At 47.7% G+C, this 17,197-nt stretch overlaps 1 protein-coding gene across 2 annotated transcripts in view; it reads right to left on the reverse strand.

Moving 5' to 3' along the window:
• The window catches only part of CLPX (caseinolytic mitochondrial matrix peptidase chaperone subunit X), a 544,085-nt gene that overhangs the window by 396,477 nt on the left and 130,411 nt on the right, over positions 1-17,197 (reverse strand). For both annotated transcript variants that reach the window (XM_086958044.1, XM_086958043.1), the window contains exon 4: positions 15,461-15,615. In XM_086958044.1, coding sequence (XP_086814170.1) covers positions 15,461-15,615 — 155 coding nt within the window. The remainder of the gene's footprint in view (positions 1-15,460; positions 15,616-17,197) is intronic.

Consider the following 17,197-nt stretch of genomic DNA (forward strand, 5'->3'; position numbering starts at 1 on the left):
GCTTTGACGTGGTTATGTGTTCTTTCATTATCCTGCCTATAGTAGAGGGTGGATCCTGTGGTCTTGACATATTGGTATGGTTTGTGTAGGTCCTCTGACAGAGCTAAGGGTTATTTCATCCTTCTCAGGCCTACAAGGCCCAGAACTAGAGAGACTCCATTTTGCTTTCTATCCCTGCAGAGCTGAGATGCTTGAAGGGGAAAGGTAATGTTTATAGTTAAAGCTATTGTCCACTTGGAGAGAACCGGTCTGGGCCAGCCCTTATCGGTAGGCTGTATTATTCTCTGTGTGGAAGACACAACAAAAGGCCGGCCGGCTGGGTGTGTGTCCTTGACGCAGAGTGGTGCAGGGATCTGATGGGCGGCGGGCTGATGGCTGGAACTTTCCATGAGGAAACAGCATTCTATAATAGTGAAGTGCAGAGGCGGAGTCAGTTAGTTGAGTTGGAGGAGCGGAAAGAGTTTGAGCTGAAAGCAGTGGAGTTGAATTGAAGCAGAGGAGAGGAGTGGAGTTGCAGAAGGAGTGGAGAATCAGAAAGAGTTTATGTTGAATTGGAGCAGAGGAGAGGAGTGGAGTTGCAGGAGGAGAAGAGACAGAAGATGCTTGGAACAGAGAGAAGACAGATGAGCTGGAACTGCAGGAAGCAGTCAGAAGCAGTTACTTATCAGGAGGAGTTGTGAATAGCTGGAGTCTGAAGTAATGCCTTTTAGAAGAGACTGAAGTTATATCGTGGATTAATCTGTGGGAGCAGCTGGAGTTAATTGGACATTTGCATGGAAATAATCAAACAGAGTGAAGAAGCTAGTGGAGCGAACGGTTATCAGAGCGGCAGAAACCATTAGACTGAAGTTGGAAGGTGGAGAGAGTCCGTGGGGGAGAGGAGTTCAGTGCAAAGTGATCAGCGCAGATGTGTGTCCAAGAGTGCAGGAGAGAATCTAAGACGAGCTAAGGCACAGACGAGAGAGAAGCCCAGATGACAGCTAGAGCAAGACTTCATACTCCCAAGGTGACATTGTTCCTTACTTTATAAATATTAACCTTGTCCTTATATTGTATGTCTAATCCTTTTCTTTCAGCAGTGTGTTACAGTTACAGAGACCCCGCAGATAACCTTGTCCTTATACTGTATGTCTAATCCCTTTCCTTTCAGCGGTGTGTTACAGAGACCCCGCAGATTTGTGTATGTGTATTCTATTGTTATTGTAATAAAGATACCCCAGTTCTTAGTGAACTAGTGTGCATGTGTTGTTCTTATGATAGAGAGCGTTTTAATCAGGTAATAACTCTTGCATACAGTGTGTGTCTATTGTTCTTAAAGCACAGGTAACCTTTCCTTCTAGTCCGGTGTTACAGCCAGAACAGATGCTGCCCCTGATCCGGTAAGTAGCCACTGAATAATTAGGGAGAGAGAGGAGCCCTTGAGCTAGGGAATTATTGACACCAAGTGATTCGGCCATCCCATAATATTATTGTAGTAGCGAACCCTTAGTGAATAGTGAGAGAGACTTCCCAACACAGAGAGACAGAGAGCTGAAGGTATTCATAGGACAGAGATTGCCACTAGAGAGAGAGTGGCATTAGTGAGAGCACTCAGTGTGTATACCCACAGGATTGTGGCTTGTGTAAAAGGAACAGTCTTACGGGACTCTAAAGATAGAGAACAGTCTTACGGGACTCTAAAGATAGAGAACAGTCTTACGGGACTCTAAAGATAGATGGGCTTGAGTGACCACTGAGGGTGATCAGTGTGTATGGCACGCCGGATTGCGTGTCGAGTGAGCACTGAGGGTGATCAGTGTGTATGGCACGCCGGATTGCGTGTCGAGTGAGCACTGAGGGTGATCAGTGTGTATGGCACGCCGGATTGCGTGTCGAGTGAGCACTGAGGGTGATCAGTGTCTATGGCACGCCGGATTGCGTGTCGAGTGAGCACTGAGGGTGATCAGTGTGTATGGCACGCCGGATTGCGTGTCGAGTGAGCACTGAGGGTGATCAGTGTGTATGGCACGCCGGATTGCGTGTCGAGTGAGCACTGAGGGTGATCAGTGTGTATGACACGCCGGATTGCGTGTCGAGTGAGCACTGAGGGTGATCAGTGTGTAATGGTACATAATCAGAACTGCCCCAGGGTAGATTAGTCTGGACCCATGTGGTCGCGAGACTATGAGGTATGAGTATGGTGTAGGGCATGGATGTCCTTAGTAATCAGTGAGTATTCCTAGTAATCCCTATAGATTTAGTGGTGTTTCTGATGATATGAGCTTGTATATTGCGAGTTCCCCATCCTCAGGTAGGTACCCAGGTGCCTGGATAGATGGGTCCTGAGGAGGGAGGTGGTTACTTTTTGGCCAGGTTGGTGTTGCTCAGTGAGCTGGTTCTATCTCGTCTGAAAATCTGGTCATTACAGCGGCGCTTTTCAAAATGCTGGCATTGCCTAGGTTCCTATACGCCCTTCAGAATACCCCATTCCCAGTCCCCTCCTCTTACTTTACCTCAATTGAAGCCGAAGTATCCACATTACTATGGGATGGGAAGCCGGCCCGCATACCACAGCACAAACTAGCGCACAGCGGGTACGATGGGGGAATCGCATTACCAAATATTAAAATATACTATTGGGCCTCACAATTGGTGGTAATCAACCAGTGGCTACACGTCCCGCAAAATGATCCTGCGTTCAGACTAGACAGATGCCTCCTGTCCGCGGATCGTCTGATGAAAGCCCTCTACTCCAATAAGAGACAAAGTACACTCACGGGACCAACGGCACACACGATTAAAATATGTCACACAGCACAAAGAACGCTGGGCTGGTAGGGCATACTGACACAGGCCACCCCACATTGGGAGACTTGACGTTTGGGCACCTTGGCTAACACTAAGGACTTTAGACAGTGGGACCTCATCGTATTACAAAAATAGGGGATCTATGGGCGAGGGGTCAGGTTCTCCCCTTTGCAATGCTGCGGGAAAAATATGGGATGGCGGAGACAGAACTCTATCTATATATCCAAATTAGACACGCGCTCCAAAACGCTATCCCCCCGGATACCCAACTAGCTGAGACTTCGCCCTTAGAAGACAGACTCCTCACGGACTACATGGACAAGAAGGCCATCTCCCAGACGTATCGTAAGCTAATTAACAACAAACCAGACCCCACGGGGACACTGAAAGAGATGGCAGGCAGAATTGGGGGACATGGAGGAATCACACTGGATGCACTAGCGTCGGCCCGAGAGGTTGCAATACCATCCAGGCTAAAACTCATACAACTCAAAGTGTTACACTGAATGTATTATCCACGCACCACATTACACAAGCTTGGACATACCCCCGATCCACTCTGCCTCAGAAGTTGTGGGCTCACTGGAGCATTTTATCATATAATATGGGAGTGCCCACATATACAAGCTTATTGGGAACAAGTGATGTCCGAGATCTCGGAGGTTTGGGGGGGCAGAAGTCCTGCTAGAACCCAAATGCTGCCTCCTGAATGTGTGGCAACCTACTGACCTAAATCTGGCGCTACAAAACTGGGCCACACTAGGGACAACTATCGCCAAGCGAAACATAGCCAAGAACTGGGGCTCTGGGGTACTACCTACACACCAACAATGGGGAAAAGACATGGATGTTGCAATGGTGGCGGAAAGGGCGATATACATCAGTAGGGGGTGTCCCAACAATTGGACCAGAATATGGGGAAAGTGGAACGAATTCCGGGGGAATATATGCGATCGTCCACTAGCCGACTCAACCCCCGAAGCAAGACCATGGACTGTGAGAGGGGCCGCAGAGGATGTAATGAGGAGCTGGATATCAGGGATCAGAAATGGGAGGGACGACCGGACGATAATACTGCATATTGTGGGGAAAGTTTTTAAGATGTGATGCATTTGTCAAGTGTGCCGTAAGATATGATATGTACAAATTAACTTCAGATGGAGATGTTTAGTGTTTATTGTTTATGTAGATGTAAACGACAACACAACAATAATAAAAACAATTAATAAAAAATAAAAAGTCTGTCGATCAGAATAGTGAGTCACTGTATTGAACGCAGCACTCAAGTCAAGCAGAATGAGAGCATCCGTACTACCAGAGTCCAGATGTTTTCCAAGAAATTCAGTCAACCCAGGAAGAGCCTGTGCTAAGAGCTGCCCTAAAGCCTAAAGTCTCACTGAAAGTGGAAAGTTGTGAGCGGACATGCTTTCCAAAAATTTTGGCTAAGAGCGGTAGAAGAGCAATAGAGTGGGACGTTGACCAGCAGGAGGGATCCAAACCAACTTTTTTTTTTAAAAGGGGGAGAGCCAACACATGTTTCCAGTTCTGAGGAACGGTACCCACACTCAGAGAGGAATTAAGGAGTTTTAAAATGACGGTTAGACAGGGTCATTAAGTAGTTTACGTTTGGCAGGGGAAGGGGGTATACAGCAGAGAGCCAGGTTTGATGGACTGTAGAATATTCTTAAGAGATGCCAGATCAAACAAGGACCAAGAATTGATTCTGAGGGTCTCAGCCAACTTAGTTGCTGTACGTGAACCTTCAACATGGCTTCCTAATGAGGTAGCCAGATCCGCTGTCGGCTTGTGTAGCCTCCTCAGTTAATTGGAGGTGAATTTTATTATCCACCTTTTCTAGAAAAAGCTTGCTAGCTCATCGCACTGGTTCTGTGAAAGAGAGGGCGGAGGCAGAATGTTGTTAGCCGCCGAGAGTTCTTTCACCACCTTACAAAGTGTCTTCTGATAGCGTTGAGAACGGACAATCTTCTCAGTGAAGTACTTAGCATGAGCCTCCTTGCAAAGGGCATATCTTTTCAGTGCTACAATATATACCGATTTGGCGTTGTCTGCATATAATTTCCTCCACTGTCTCTCAAGTGTTTTACATGGTTTCTTTACAAGTCTAAGGAAATCCATAAACCAAGAAGCAGGGGGATGAGACATATACAACGTTTTGAGGTGAGTGGCAAAATGGTGTCCACAGCCTCAATAAGCCATAGAAAGACAGTTATGGTCACAATCAGGGTGAGAAGTAACAATAGGTTGTGTATTAAGAAGCAATTCATTCAATGCATGAATATGGAGTTTCAACTAGTTCCTGACCTCAGGCTTCAACAAAGGGTGTAAAAAAGGGACAGAAGGGACCCGAATACTGAAAGGCACAGCAAAATGATCAAACCAACATAGTTTGAGTGGGAGCAGAAGACAAAGATTTTATGTTAGAAAAAATAGGGTCCAAAAGGTACCCTGCAATATGAGTAGGTGCAGCCTTAAGGAGAGCTAGATTGAGAATGCCTAGGTCCTCAATAAGAGCTGATGCCAGGTTGTTATTGACATCCTCCAAATGGAGATTAATATCACCAAGCTATTTTATTTTTATTTTTTAACATTTTTTTTTATTGAAACAAGCATCAATAAAAGACAGTACAGAAGAGTTTTGTCATAGCCATTACAACACCTTCGGGGGTACAGAAAAAAAGAATACCTACATGTCAAAAGCCATGGGGGTACATCAAAAATAGCATCTCTGGGTGGTACACAGATCTCGCCTCTATATTTATTCCAAGGTCCCCTATTGAAGCCCACTTTCGAGGGCGGCCTCTTGCCATGAAAACAGTTTTTTCCCGGAACATGCACCAATCTAAGTTATTGTTCCAGGTCTCAATGGTGGGAGGCTGCTCGGATCCCACGGCTGGGCAATATTCCTTTTCGCTAACATGAAGCTTAATGTAGTGTCTGTGCAGAGTTAAGATCAGTAGGTTCCCATATGTTAAGAAGGCATCTCCTAGCCTCTGGTTGCAAAGAGACCCCCAAGACCTTGTGTTTAGTGTTGTGAACCCTACGCCAGTACTCCGTAATATATCTGCACTCCCAGATGATATGGAGGAACGTACCCAATAGACCACGCTTCCGTCTACACAATCCAGTATCAGACAAACCCATCTATACAAGGCGGGGCCCGTGACATAGTCCCTATGTAGTATTTTTAACTGGACGGGCCGCAGACGTGCAGGAATGGCAACCACTTTAGGAGAGGACACAGCAGATTTCCAATCCTCGTCATCCAGTTCTATTCCGTCTCGCACCCACTTATCCCTAAATTCCCTAAGTAAATCCGCCCTATGATTAATTAATTTCTTATAGATCAGGGAGATCGCCTTTTCGGGGAGGTGACCATCTAAAATCCTATCCTCGAGAGGCGAAGTCTCCGGAAGGTCTGCGTCCACCGTCAGGGCTGCCTGTAGAGAGTGTCGAATTTGCGATTAGCGAAAATACTCCGATCTCGTCAGCTTGAATTCAGCCTGCATTTCCTCGAATGATTTAATCCTCCCCTTGCCCCAGATCTCTCTAATGGTGGAGATCCCTATCAGGTCCCACTTATCAAACCCTCTTGTCTTCCAAAGCTTACCCAGCCGCTCCGAATCAAAAAGAGGGGTAGCTAGCGTCAGTTTGCCTCTCCATCCCAAAGAACTCGTAGCATCGTGCCAGATCCGAACAGCGCGTTTAGATGGCCCGTCAAGTCCAACTTCGTTGGTTTAGAGTACAGAGCCATATTGTAACTGCCTCCAGGGAGGAGCCATTTATCCATGGCGTAGCTGGGATCTGCGACGGGGCCATATATTCCGTTATTGATCGCAGCCAGCAGGGAAGCCCAATAATACTGTTTAATATCTGGGAGGGCAATGCCTCCATCGTACCAGGGGAGTGTCAACTTAGCTAAAGAAATACGGGGTCTGCCCTCCCATTTAAAACTACGCTGCAACCCTTCCACCACAAGGAAATAGCTGGCTGGCACTACATCTAGGGTATTTTGAAGGGCATAAAGGAAACGAGGCAGAGCCATCATTTTAAAAAGAGTCGCTCGCCCCAGTAAAGAGAGTGGAAGTTTCCTCCAGTTAGCGATGTCACTCCTAAGCCTCTGCAAAGGGGGAATGAGATTCTTTGTATACCCGACTGCTGGGTCAAGAGAGATGAAAATCCCCAAATACTTGAACCCGTCTGTATTAATTTGAATGGGAGAATTTCGTGGCCGACCAGGGGCTCTCCACTAAAAATAAACAACTGAGATTTCCACCAGTTAATGGAGAGCCCGAAGTTCCTGCCAAACGAGGCCAGGACGTCACACACCACAATGAGGGACTTTCGGGGAGAGGTTAAATAAAGCAGAATATCGTCCGCGTACAAGGAGATTCGGTCCTCCCAGTCGGGGGACCACCAAATGCCCCGGATAGATGGCTCCCATCGTAACCAAGCCGCCAGGGGTGCTAGGGCCAGCGAGAAAAGAAAGGGAGAGAGAGGGCAACCCTGCAGAGTGCCCCGACCAACTCGAAAGGTCGCCGAGACCCGATTATTAACGACTATTTGGGCGAGTGGCTCAGTGTACAGCAAGCGCACCCAGCCGATAAACTCGGGCCAAAGCCAAATTTAGTCAGGGCTGCCCACAAATAAGACCATTCTATGGTATCGAAAGCCATGGTTGCATCAAGTGAAGAGATTACAGCTGGTTCCTGCAGAGTGTGGGCCCTGGCTATCACGCCATGCAGCATGCATAGATTCAGGGCTGTGTTTCTATGGGGAATAAAGCCTGATTGATCCGGATGGATCAGTCCACTGATCACTTTCACAAGCCTATTAGAAAGAAGCTTGGCCAGAATTTTGGGCTCGGCATTCAATAACGAAATAGGCCTATAAGAGGCACAATTCGTTTTGGGTTTACCCACATTGTGGATCACCACCACTGAAGCAACTCTCTGATCACTGGGCAAGAACCCCTTCTCCCGGACCTCAACAAACATACATTTAAGGTAGGGAGCCAGCTTATCGGGTCTGAGCTTGTAGAGTTCAATTAGGAGTCCATTGGGTCCCAGCGCCTTACCAGAGTTCAAGGAGCGAATAGCTTAGGCTACTTTGTCAGCTGTTAAGGCACTATCCATAAAATCACGGTCTTCACGGGACAGACAAGGGAGCTGTATATCACGAAGCAGCAAATGCGAGTCCTCTTCCGGTCGAACTGAGACCGAGGTATAAACAGTTTGAAAATATGGCGCAAAGTTATCGACGATACCCTGTGGCTCCGTAAGCGACGCTCCCTCCTCCGTAACAAGTTCTGGGACGACAAGGTCAGCCCAGTCCTTTTTGTCCAACCAAGCAATAAGTTTCCCTGCCTTATCCCCGAGGTCGTACAGCCTGCCCTGCTGCTCCCTACCAAGAGCCCTGGCACTATCCGTGACCAGTGATTTATATTCATACCGCTTAAGGCTCAAGAGATGAAGTTTAGCCTGCGTTACTTCCTGTTCCAGTTCCCCCTCCAGACGACCAATCTCAGTCTCTGCCTCACAACCTCTCTATTCCTTTTCTTTTTTGTTCCAGCTATCAGCGACAGAGCATGACCTCTAATGAACGTTTTAAAGGCCTCCGAGAGAGATATGGAGGAGGACACTGATCCTTCATTATTCATAAAATATTCATCTAGAGCCTTAATAAGGTCCGTGCGAAATTTGGGGTTACGTAAATACCAGGGGTTAATGGGGGTTACCCGGGCCGCCATTCCAGAGGTGATACAAAGCAGGAACCAAAGCGGGGAATGATCAGAGATACCCCTGGCGAGATGAGCAGCCTCCACGATGTAAGACGCTTGAGCTGCCGGAACCAAGCAGTAATCCAGGCGGGAGAGGCTGCCATGAGCACCGGAGTAAATTGTATATTGTTTCTAATCCGGGTGAAGCAATCTCCAGCCGACCACTAAACCCATTGCGTCAATTAAGTCGGGTAGCCATCGCATGGCGTGCCCCATGTTACGCGGAGGATATCCATCCATATCTCCAGAGACAACTGCGTTAAAGTCAACTCCCAGGATCAAGAGCCCAACCGGGAGTTCGAGCAGAGACTTTCCCAAATCAACAAAGGGGGTGGACTGCATACCCGCGGGGACATAGACAGACAAGAGGGTAAGAACATACCCTTCCCATCGACCTGTAATGCCAACATATCTGCCCCTATCATCTTCACTCGTGGAATCTGTCACAAGAGGGAGTGCCTTCCGATTGAGGATACCCACTCCCCTGGAACCAGATGTGAATCCCGCATGGGCCACCAACTAGTATCCATTCTATGCATCGCCTTACAAGAATTACCAACTAAATGTGTTTCTTGAAGCAAAACCACATCCGGCGCCTGGCGTTTAAGATACTGAAGGACCACACTACGTTTAATTTTGTCCCCCAACCCATTCACATTCCAACTCAAAATACAGTTATACCAAACGTTGTACCTCTTGCCCCCCTCATTGAAACAGAGGATACATCACGTTCCACTCACCCATCCCCCCACACACCACACCACCCCCCACATCGTCAAGACACAAGGATGGACGACCATTTAAGAAGGCTGAGCCTCTGAGTCACCATCTCCTCCCTGGTTCGCCCGATCAGGAGGGCCCCGAAACTCAAGCCACTCCGACACTGTCTCCGGCTGATAAAAAACCATGCCCTACCATCCGCCTCAACTTTAAGACGGGCCGAGAACAACAGAGTACTTCATGCCTCTCTCCCGCAGGTCGCGCTTCACAGACAAAAAGGATTTTTGTTGCTTCTGCACTCTTGGAGGAGTGTGGCTCAATGGTTAGAGCGGCAGACCCTGGCAGAGTTCTGGCCAGGGACCAGGGTTCAATTCCTGCCTCGGCGGGTCTTGGGATCAATTTCCTCGGACCTGACAATTCTCGCCTCGGTGCCTATTCTAATCATGGGCCCCACGCTGCAACTCTGGGAAATAGCTTTGTTAACCTCCACACCGGCCCCAACAGCGCTAGGATGCGTGGCTTCACCCTGGGGGTGCCCAGGAGTGGACACTTCCCAGGGAAAGCCAGGAAGGGTTCCACAGCGGTATGAGTAATAGCGCCAGGAAACCGCTTGGTGGCAGTGCGCTCTACAAATACCTTGACATTTACATTTACTCTTTGCGTGAAGTCAGGAAAGAAGGAAATAGTGGCGTTCTCATATTTAAGGGGATCACTGGCTCTTGAGTACAGAGGAATAGCATCTCTGTCTCGGTAGTTCAGGATTCTTGCCAACATGGGCCGCGGGGGAGCGCCTGGTTTGGGACGGCAGCCCGGGACCCTGTGCGCCCACTCAACGACAAAGAACTTGCTGAGGCCCTTCGGCTGAAGGTGCTTGAGAATAATATCCTCTACAAACAGGTCTAGGGCCTGCCCCTCTGACTTTTCAAGCACGCCCAGGATGCGCAGATTGTAACGGCAGAGGCGGCCTTCATAGTTGTCCAACTTGAGGTCAAAGCCAACACGTGAGTCACGCAGCTCTCCGACCTCCCTCTGCAACTGGGTGATGTCTTCCACGAGACTGGAGGTGGTAAGTTCAACCTATTTTACCTTTTCGTTCAGTTTCCCCATATCAGCACACATCAGGTTAATATCTATGGCCATTGAGTCCATCTTATGCTCCAGCGAAGTTTTAACCCCGGGAAATAGCGTCCATAACATCTTTAAGCGAGAGCTCAGGTTCATCTCCAGTCAGCGCTCCCTTCACCGAATCCTCCAACAGCCGTCCCTTTGAGATATCCCTAGTGACGGTGTACCTGTTGAGCTTATTTGATTGAACCGGTTTCGACCCCCTGGTTCCGGTGCCCTTCACACGCTCTATGTCCCAATGGGCAGAGCACTATACAGGGTAGCCCCCAGAGACAGCCAGAGAGCACACCCAACACGATAACTCCGGACAAGAGCCCTCCGGAGTCCACAGCAGCAAAGACAGACAGCAGAGCCCACCAATAATATGAGCACTGAGGTGGGCGCTATGCCGGAGCCCTGCGTCGGAGAAATGACAGCAGGATAAATCCACCTAAGCTGGGGATACCAGCAGCATCACTGCAGCACTATCAGACAGTAATCAGCTGCGTCTTAATGCCCATTCACTGCTTCCCATACAATGCTCATGTACAGAGAGGTTCAGTGCATCATCCGCTGATTGCCCAGTAGTCCAACACACACCAAGTCGATGTCAGCCCAAGGGAGCAGGGTCACCCCCTATGGTGAAGCCCCAACTGCTCGCAACAGGACCGTCACACACCTGTAGGTCCTACCTGCGCCAGTCTCCACAAGACACAAGTGTGGCCCCCAATAACAGCCCCAAAGGGCAAGTTCGGAGGGGAAGAAGGGGGAGGGGCTCCTGCAATACAGCCACCGTCAACAAGAAGTGACCTCAGGGCCAGCCGTCTGCTCGCAACTCACAGCGCCAAACAGCAGTGTCGTTCTCCATACAGTGTAGCCCGCACCACCAACTTAGCAGGCCGATTAAGTTGCCAATCAAGGGGAGGGGAAGGGGGTCCCCCACCAGGCCACGGAGGCACACAGAAGCGTCCACGAAGCTGCAAACCAGCGCCACAGCTCCGGAACTCAGGGCCACCAGCGTCACAGTTCTGCCCCCACGGCAAAGAAGAAGAGAAGGGGGAGGGAGAGGGAGGAGGAATCCGTCCCCGCCGATGCCGCCCCTCTGTCACAATCCAAGCATCACCGGGGGGGGGAGGGGGGGGGGGGTGCAGGGGGTCCGGGAGAGACAGCACCTCAAAGGATAGGCAGTCAAAATTGGGGTGGGGGGGAGAGGGGAGATCCGCTCTCTGCTCCGGGACCGGCAATCAATAGCAGAGGCTGCGTCTGCCCAAGCCACAGCCGCCGCAGCCCCTCACTGCCGCTACCTTCCTCTCCGCACTCTCATCGAGGGAGCGCAGAGCCCTGCAGTCCAGCGGCCCGGTCAAGACTCTCAGCGCTGCAGCACCACCTTCTGGCCAAACCGGAAGTTCCTTTTTTCCGGATCGGAGCTACCACTGTGGGTCCCGGCTTGAAGGTCCACATTCGGTAGAACAGAGCAAGCCGCCACAGCACCTCTACGGGGGCCGCAAACAGCCCCGGATTGGCGGTACTAACTCCGAAACACCTCCAGTCCCGGGTGAAGTACTCGGGACAACAGAATAGGCAGCCAGGATAGATTTAGGGCTCACCGAACACAGAGTTACTCAACTATGCGGCCATTTCGGATCGCGCTTGGCCACACCCCCCCAATATCACCAAGCTAGGTGAAGTTGGCAGCCTGCAGAATATAGGGAGCCAGAAGATCCAGCAAAGTGGAACACCATTCCCTGGGGTACGCAGGAGGGCGATAGAGGAGAGCAACCGAGAACGCACATTTCAGCATGAGGAAGAGAGTAAAAAGCAAAGCTTCCCAATTAGGAATCCGAAGCTCCTCAATTTTACATTACATTTTTAAAAAATATATATATTATATGGTTTGTAGAGTGTTTTGGTTGCAAAGATTGAAGTTGTATGCTTTGCTTAACCAGACTGCTAGATATGGGAAGACATGAATATTTTGTCTATGCAGATGTGCTGCTTGCTACCACTGATGGACATTTTGTGAATACTCTTGGCACAGTGGTAACCCCAAAGGGAAGAACTTTGAAAAAGATAATGTTTCCCTTGAAAGAGAAATCCGAGGCATTTCCTGTGTGCAGGATGAATAGGTATATGAAAATTGGCGTCTTTTAGATCTAAAGCAGCTATGAAGTCCCCTTTTTGTCATAATGGAATGATCTCGAAGTGAGTTACCATTGGAAGTGTTCTGATACCATATAATGATCTTAGATAGAGAATGGGATGTAGGATCCATCTTTTTGGGGGAAAAGGAACTATAGTGGATATACTCCTGTTCCCTGAATTTGCTGTGGGACTGGTTCTATTGCTCCCTTTCGTAATAGCAATACCAAAGGGGATGATGGACGGAGCGCTTGAGCAAATCAAACACTCACCCCCAGTCAACTGATCTGGGTTTAATTCATCATCATTCTTTAGCTCACTCCACCACCCCAGTCATGGCCATATGCAAATCAGTCTGACCCTGTGCCTCATGGGAACAGTCCAGCCCGAACTGCCAAGCCATGTCTTCCCTGGACCGGCAACAAGCACCCTGGGACCGGATTCTGGCTATTCAGCCGTCATCAGCCAGGCTAGCTTGAATCCAGTGGCAAAGTAAGCAAGAGACCCACGTCTGGGCATACGCTGGTATTGCCCTTTTGTAATAGAGCGGTTATCTCTTTTTGCAGGAGGATTCAATGTTGTGTAGATAATTTGTGTTTGCGTGGTGGGATATTTGGAGGTGTTGTTATGAGCGCCAGACAATAACCATGTTGGATTGACTTCCAATTGTTGAGAAACTGTTGCAGACGACCCCCAACAGGTTCTTTGTGTTTTGGAGGAATAGTAAGGAAGTCATTGCTTGTTATTCGCATTTGAGGAACGGGTAATGTTTCCTTTACCTCTTCCTTTCAAAATGGTTACCTCCTCAAGAACCTCTGAGGAATGTTCTAACTGTTGTAGCTGTTTTGGCATCTTGTTTATAAGTGGGGCTACGAAAGGAAGCACGATAGGTGTTAGCTTGTGGAGATCCTATAGATTTTGCAACTTCAGTGTCCTTTTTCATTTTTTCAAGGGATGTGTCCACTTAAGGTACAAAAACATGTTCTTTATTGAACGGGGTGATTTAGTATGGCTTGCTGTACTTTAGGCTTAAACCCTGCTACACTTAACCAATGCGTGCCTGTGTATAAGGATACTGTGTTAATACCCCTAACCGTGGTGTTGGCTGCATCAAGTGCAAATTTAATAGAATTGTTGGTAATAAGTTGACCTTCATTTACTATTGCTTGACCCTTTTTCTATGCTCCTCTTTTCTATGCTCCTCTGTGAGGTTTTGGAGGAGCCCCTCCATTTTGTCCCAGTGGGCCCCATCATACCTCGCTAACGAAGCCTGGCTATTGGCTATACGCCAATGATTAGCTGCTTGTGCCGCAACTCTTTTTACCACAGGCATCTATGAGCTTGAACTATTTTTCTCGAGAAGGTGCATCTCCCACTGTTTGGGAGTTAGGTCTTTTCGGTGCGTTTTACACCACTAAAGAGGCTAGAGTTGGTTGACCTTTAATAATAAAAAAAAATGGGGTTTGATAGTGCTGCCTTGTACTTTTTGTCAATGTGTGGAATAATTATACTTGCTTTGACTGGATCTTTAAAAATGTTGTCCGAATGATACCTTTAAGTAAAGGTAAGTATTGTGCCCCTCTCTGTGCATTACACAAAGTTTCAAACAGAAAATACTCCTCTATTGGGTCTTTATATAGAGGTACTTGATGGAATGCAGCTGCACGTGCTATAAGGTCCTAATAAGCACAGGCATCATCAGGTGGCGATAGGAGAGAACTTGGACCTAGTTCAGGTTTTGTGGAATAATGTGTCCTCGCGCTTGTAATCAGAACTAGTGGGCTTTGCTAATCACTCTACATCGCTTAGTACAAGATCAGAAAACCTAGCTTCAACTGCTTCAGAAAGAGGTATGTTTTAAGAAATAAATGCCGGCCTTGTATCCTTGCCAATCTGCAAAGTGAGATGTCATATACTGAAATGTAAATCAACAGGAATTTACTGCCCACGTAGCTGATGTAGTCACAGTGCCAGCAGCAGAAATTTACCACTGAAACTGTGCACTTGTTGAAGCCGGAAAAAGACAACAAAACAACCCACTGCAAAAACAAATATTTGCAGTGCTAAGTGAAAATACAATATGAACCAGGGAGAAACAGCAATTTATTATAAGATCCAAACAGTGCACATTAAAACAAGTATGTAATTTATAAAATAGCCCTAACGCTGCCAGCACCACAAATCCATGTTCCATTAAATCAGTGCCACACCTATTCACCAACACATCATCAATGGTAACCGACACATTATCAATACGGCCAGAATGAACAGGTAGGCAAAACCTGGCAGCACACCAGACCTTGGGCTGACCTCAAGGGGCACAACATTTTTTGGCTCCCTGGCTGAGAAAGTCAACAGTCCCCTTCAGGATAGTTAATGTAATTTTTTTTTTCAGAAATAAAGGCCATTATCAAAACTGCTCAGAGAGTCAATGTGAATGTTCAAACCATGACCAGTTATCATAATAGTGCGTGTAACTTGTAGTGCCAAGGTATACAGGTCAAATGCAACTATAAAGAAAATGTCTTAACAAGGAATACAACAGTTCTAGTTAACAAGGAATACAACAGTTCTAGTTAATAATTAGTTGGTCTCTTCGTGGGTGATATGCTTGGTCAAAAATGTTTTTCATGCAGGTGAGTCAAATTTGCAATTTTCTGCCTGATTGCCTTTACTTACAAATAGTGACTTTCCCAACGAGATCTCACTCTCCGCCAAACAATATGTGCAGCCCCACTGAAATTTCGAAAAGCAAAAACTAATACTGAAATTGATGAGTCACAGCCTGCATGTTAGGTTCAATTCAGAACCATTTCAGTGTCTATGACACCATCAGCAAAATGTACAGAAATTTATGATACAATTACCAAAGTGGCTATACTGGAATCACATTCATTCTTGTCACATGCTCACCTTTTTTGGGGGTGGCGGCGGTTTCTGCTGGAATGCCAGTTTTACAGCTTCTGCTGCTGTTTCAGGCTCTTTATGAATACTCTTTTTAGAGTCAGATTCTGACAGCACAACAAAAAAATGATGACATTTTTCACACTTCACGAAGCGGGTGGAGGCTGAAACAAAAATAATTTGGATTTTAATAATGATGTTTAGGCAATGCTGTCTTAGGTGAATTCAAGTTAGGAAAGCCAAACAAGCATTTACAATGCAATGGTCTCGGCATTATTAAAGGTAGAGCTATTGGCATTGCTCATGACTTTTTTTTTAAAATCATAAATAAATGGCATTGTCATTTACATTGCCAATAGCTTAATCGTTAAATAAATGGCATTGTCATTTACAATGTCAATAGCTTTATCGCTCGCAAATGCAGGACCTATTGCATTTACACCCACACAGAGCCACACACAAAAAGCCACCCACACACACATACAGAGCCACCCACACAGAGTCATTCACATAGAGACACCCTCACACACAGACAGAGCCACCCACACATAGAGCCACCTACAAAAAAAGCTATCCACACAGAGCCACACACACACACACACACACACAGCCACACACACAGAGCCCCCCCCACACACACAGAGAGCCCCCACACACACACAGAGCCCTCCCCCCACACACAGAGGCCCCACACACACAGAGCCCTCCCCCCACACACAGAGCCCCCCCACCCACACACAGCCACACACACACACACACAGAGCCCCACACACACACAGAGCCCCCCCACACACACAGAGCCCCACACACACACAGCCCCACACACACACACACACACACACACAGACCCCCCCACACAGACACACACAGACCCCCCCCCCCACACACACACAGACCCCCCACACACACACACAAATAGAGCCCCCCACACACACACACACACAAGCTTGACAAGAAGTACCACTTAAATGACAACACAATAAGCAATAATAATGTTCCCATGTGTCACAATTCACCCACACTATGAACCACAAATGCGCAAATCCAATTAGCAACTAGGGTGCAATTACAATGGTCCATTAGTGTGGCGATATACAGAGTACGGAAAAAGGCAACGCATTCAGCAGTGAACGATCATATACAAAACAATAATAAGCAGTTCATTATTTTTTTTAGAGGGCAGGCCATGCCAAATACGGGTCAAAAGTAAGATCCAAGAATGTCCCGGTATATTTAAAGGGGCCATTACAGTTTAGTTATGCCGATAGGGTAGAGTATTGCCCCGGTTTAAGCCATACATTTTAATTTACGAGGCACCCTACATGCACTTTTTCTAAGCGCCAAGAACGATCTTACACGAGACGTGTATGAATTACACGAAAACCCATTATCCAGCGAGCCAGGTGCTTGGGCTCCCCTGCAAGATGGGCAGGAAATGCCGTAGCGGTCGCTGTCTCTGCTGGGTCGGAAGAATACGTCACTTATATCCAGAACTTCAACAGGATAACTGACTACGCAACTGTACAGGGTGGAAGAGAATGCTGCTTCCCATAAAGCCTGGAGTACACAACAAACACCACATCCTGCGAACATTAGCATTGGCCCAGTGCCCTTCCGTCTTTAGCAGAAACTCTGGTCGCTCCAGGTTCCAGAGGCTTTAACTTTAAGAATTTCAGTGCTTATTCTCCAAACAAAGAGACAATAGACCGGTGCAGATGGCTTACCTTTTACCGGCGCTGGCGTGCT

This window comes from Lissotriton vulgaris, chromosome 2_1 (assembly GCF_964263255.1).
Source record: "Lissotriton vulgaris chromosome 2_1, aLisVul1.2, whole genome shotgun sequence".
In the NCBI taxonomy this organism is placed as follows: domain Eukaryota; kingdom Metazoa; phylum Chordata; class Amphibia; order Caudata; family Salamandridae; genus Lissotriton; species Lissotriton vulgaris.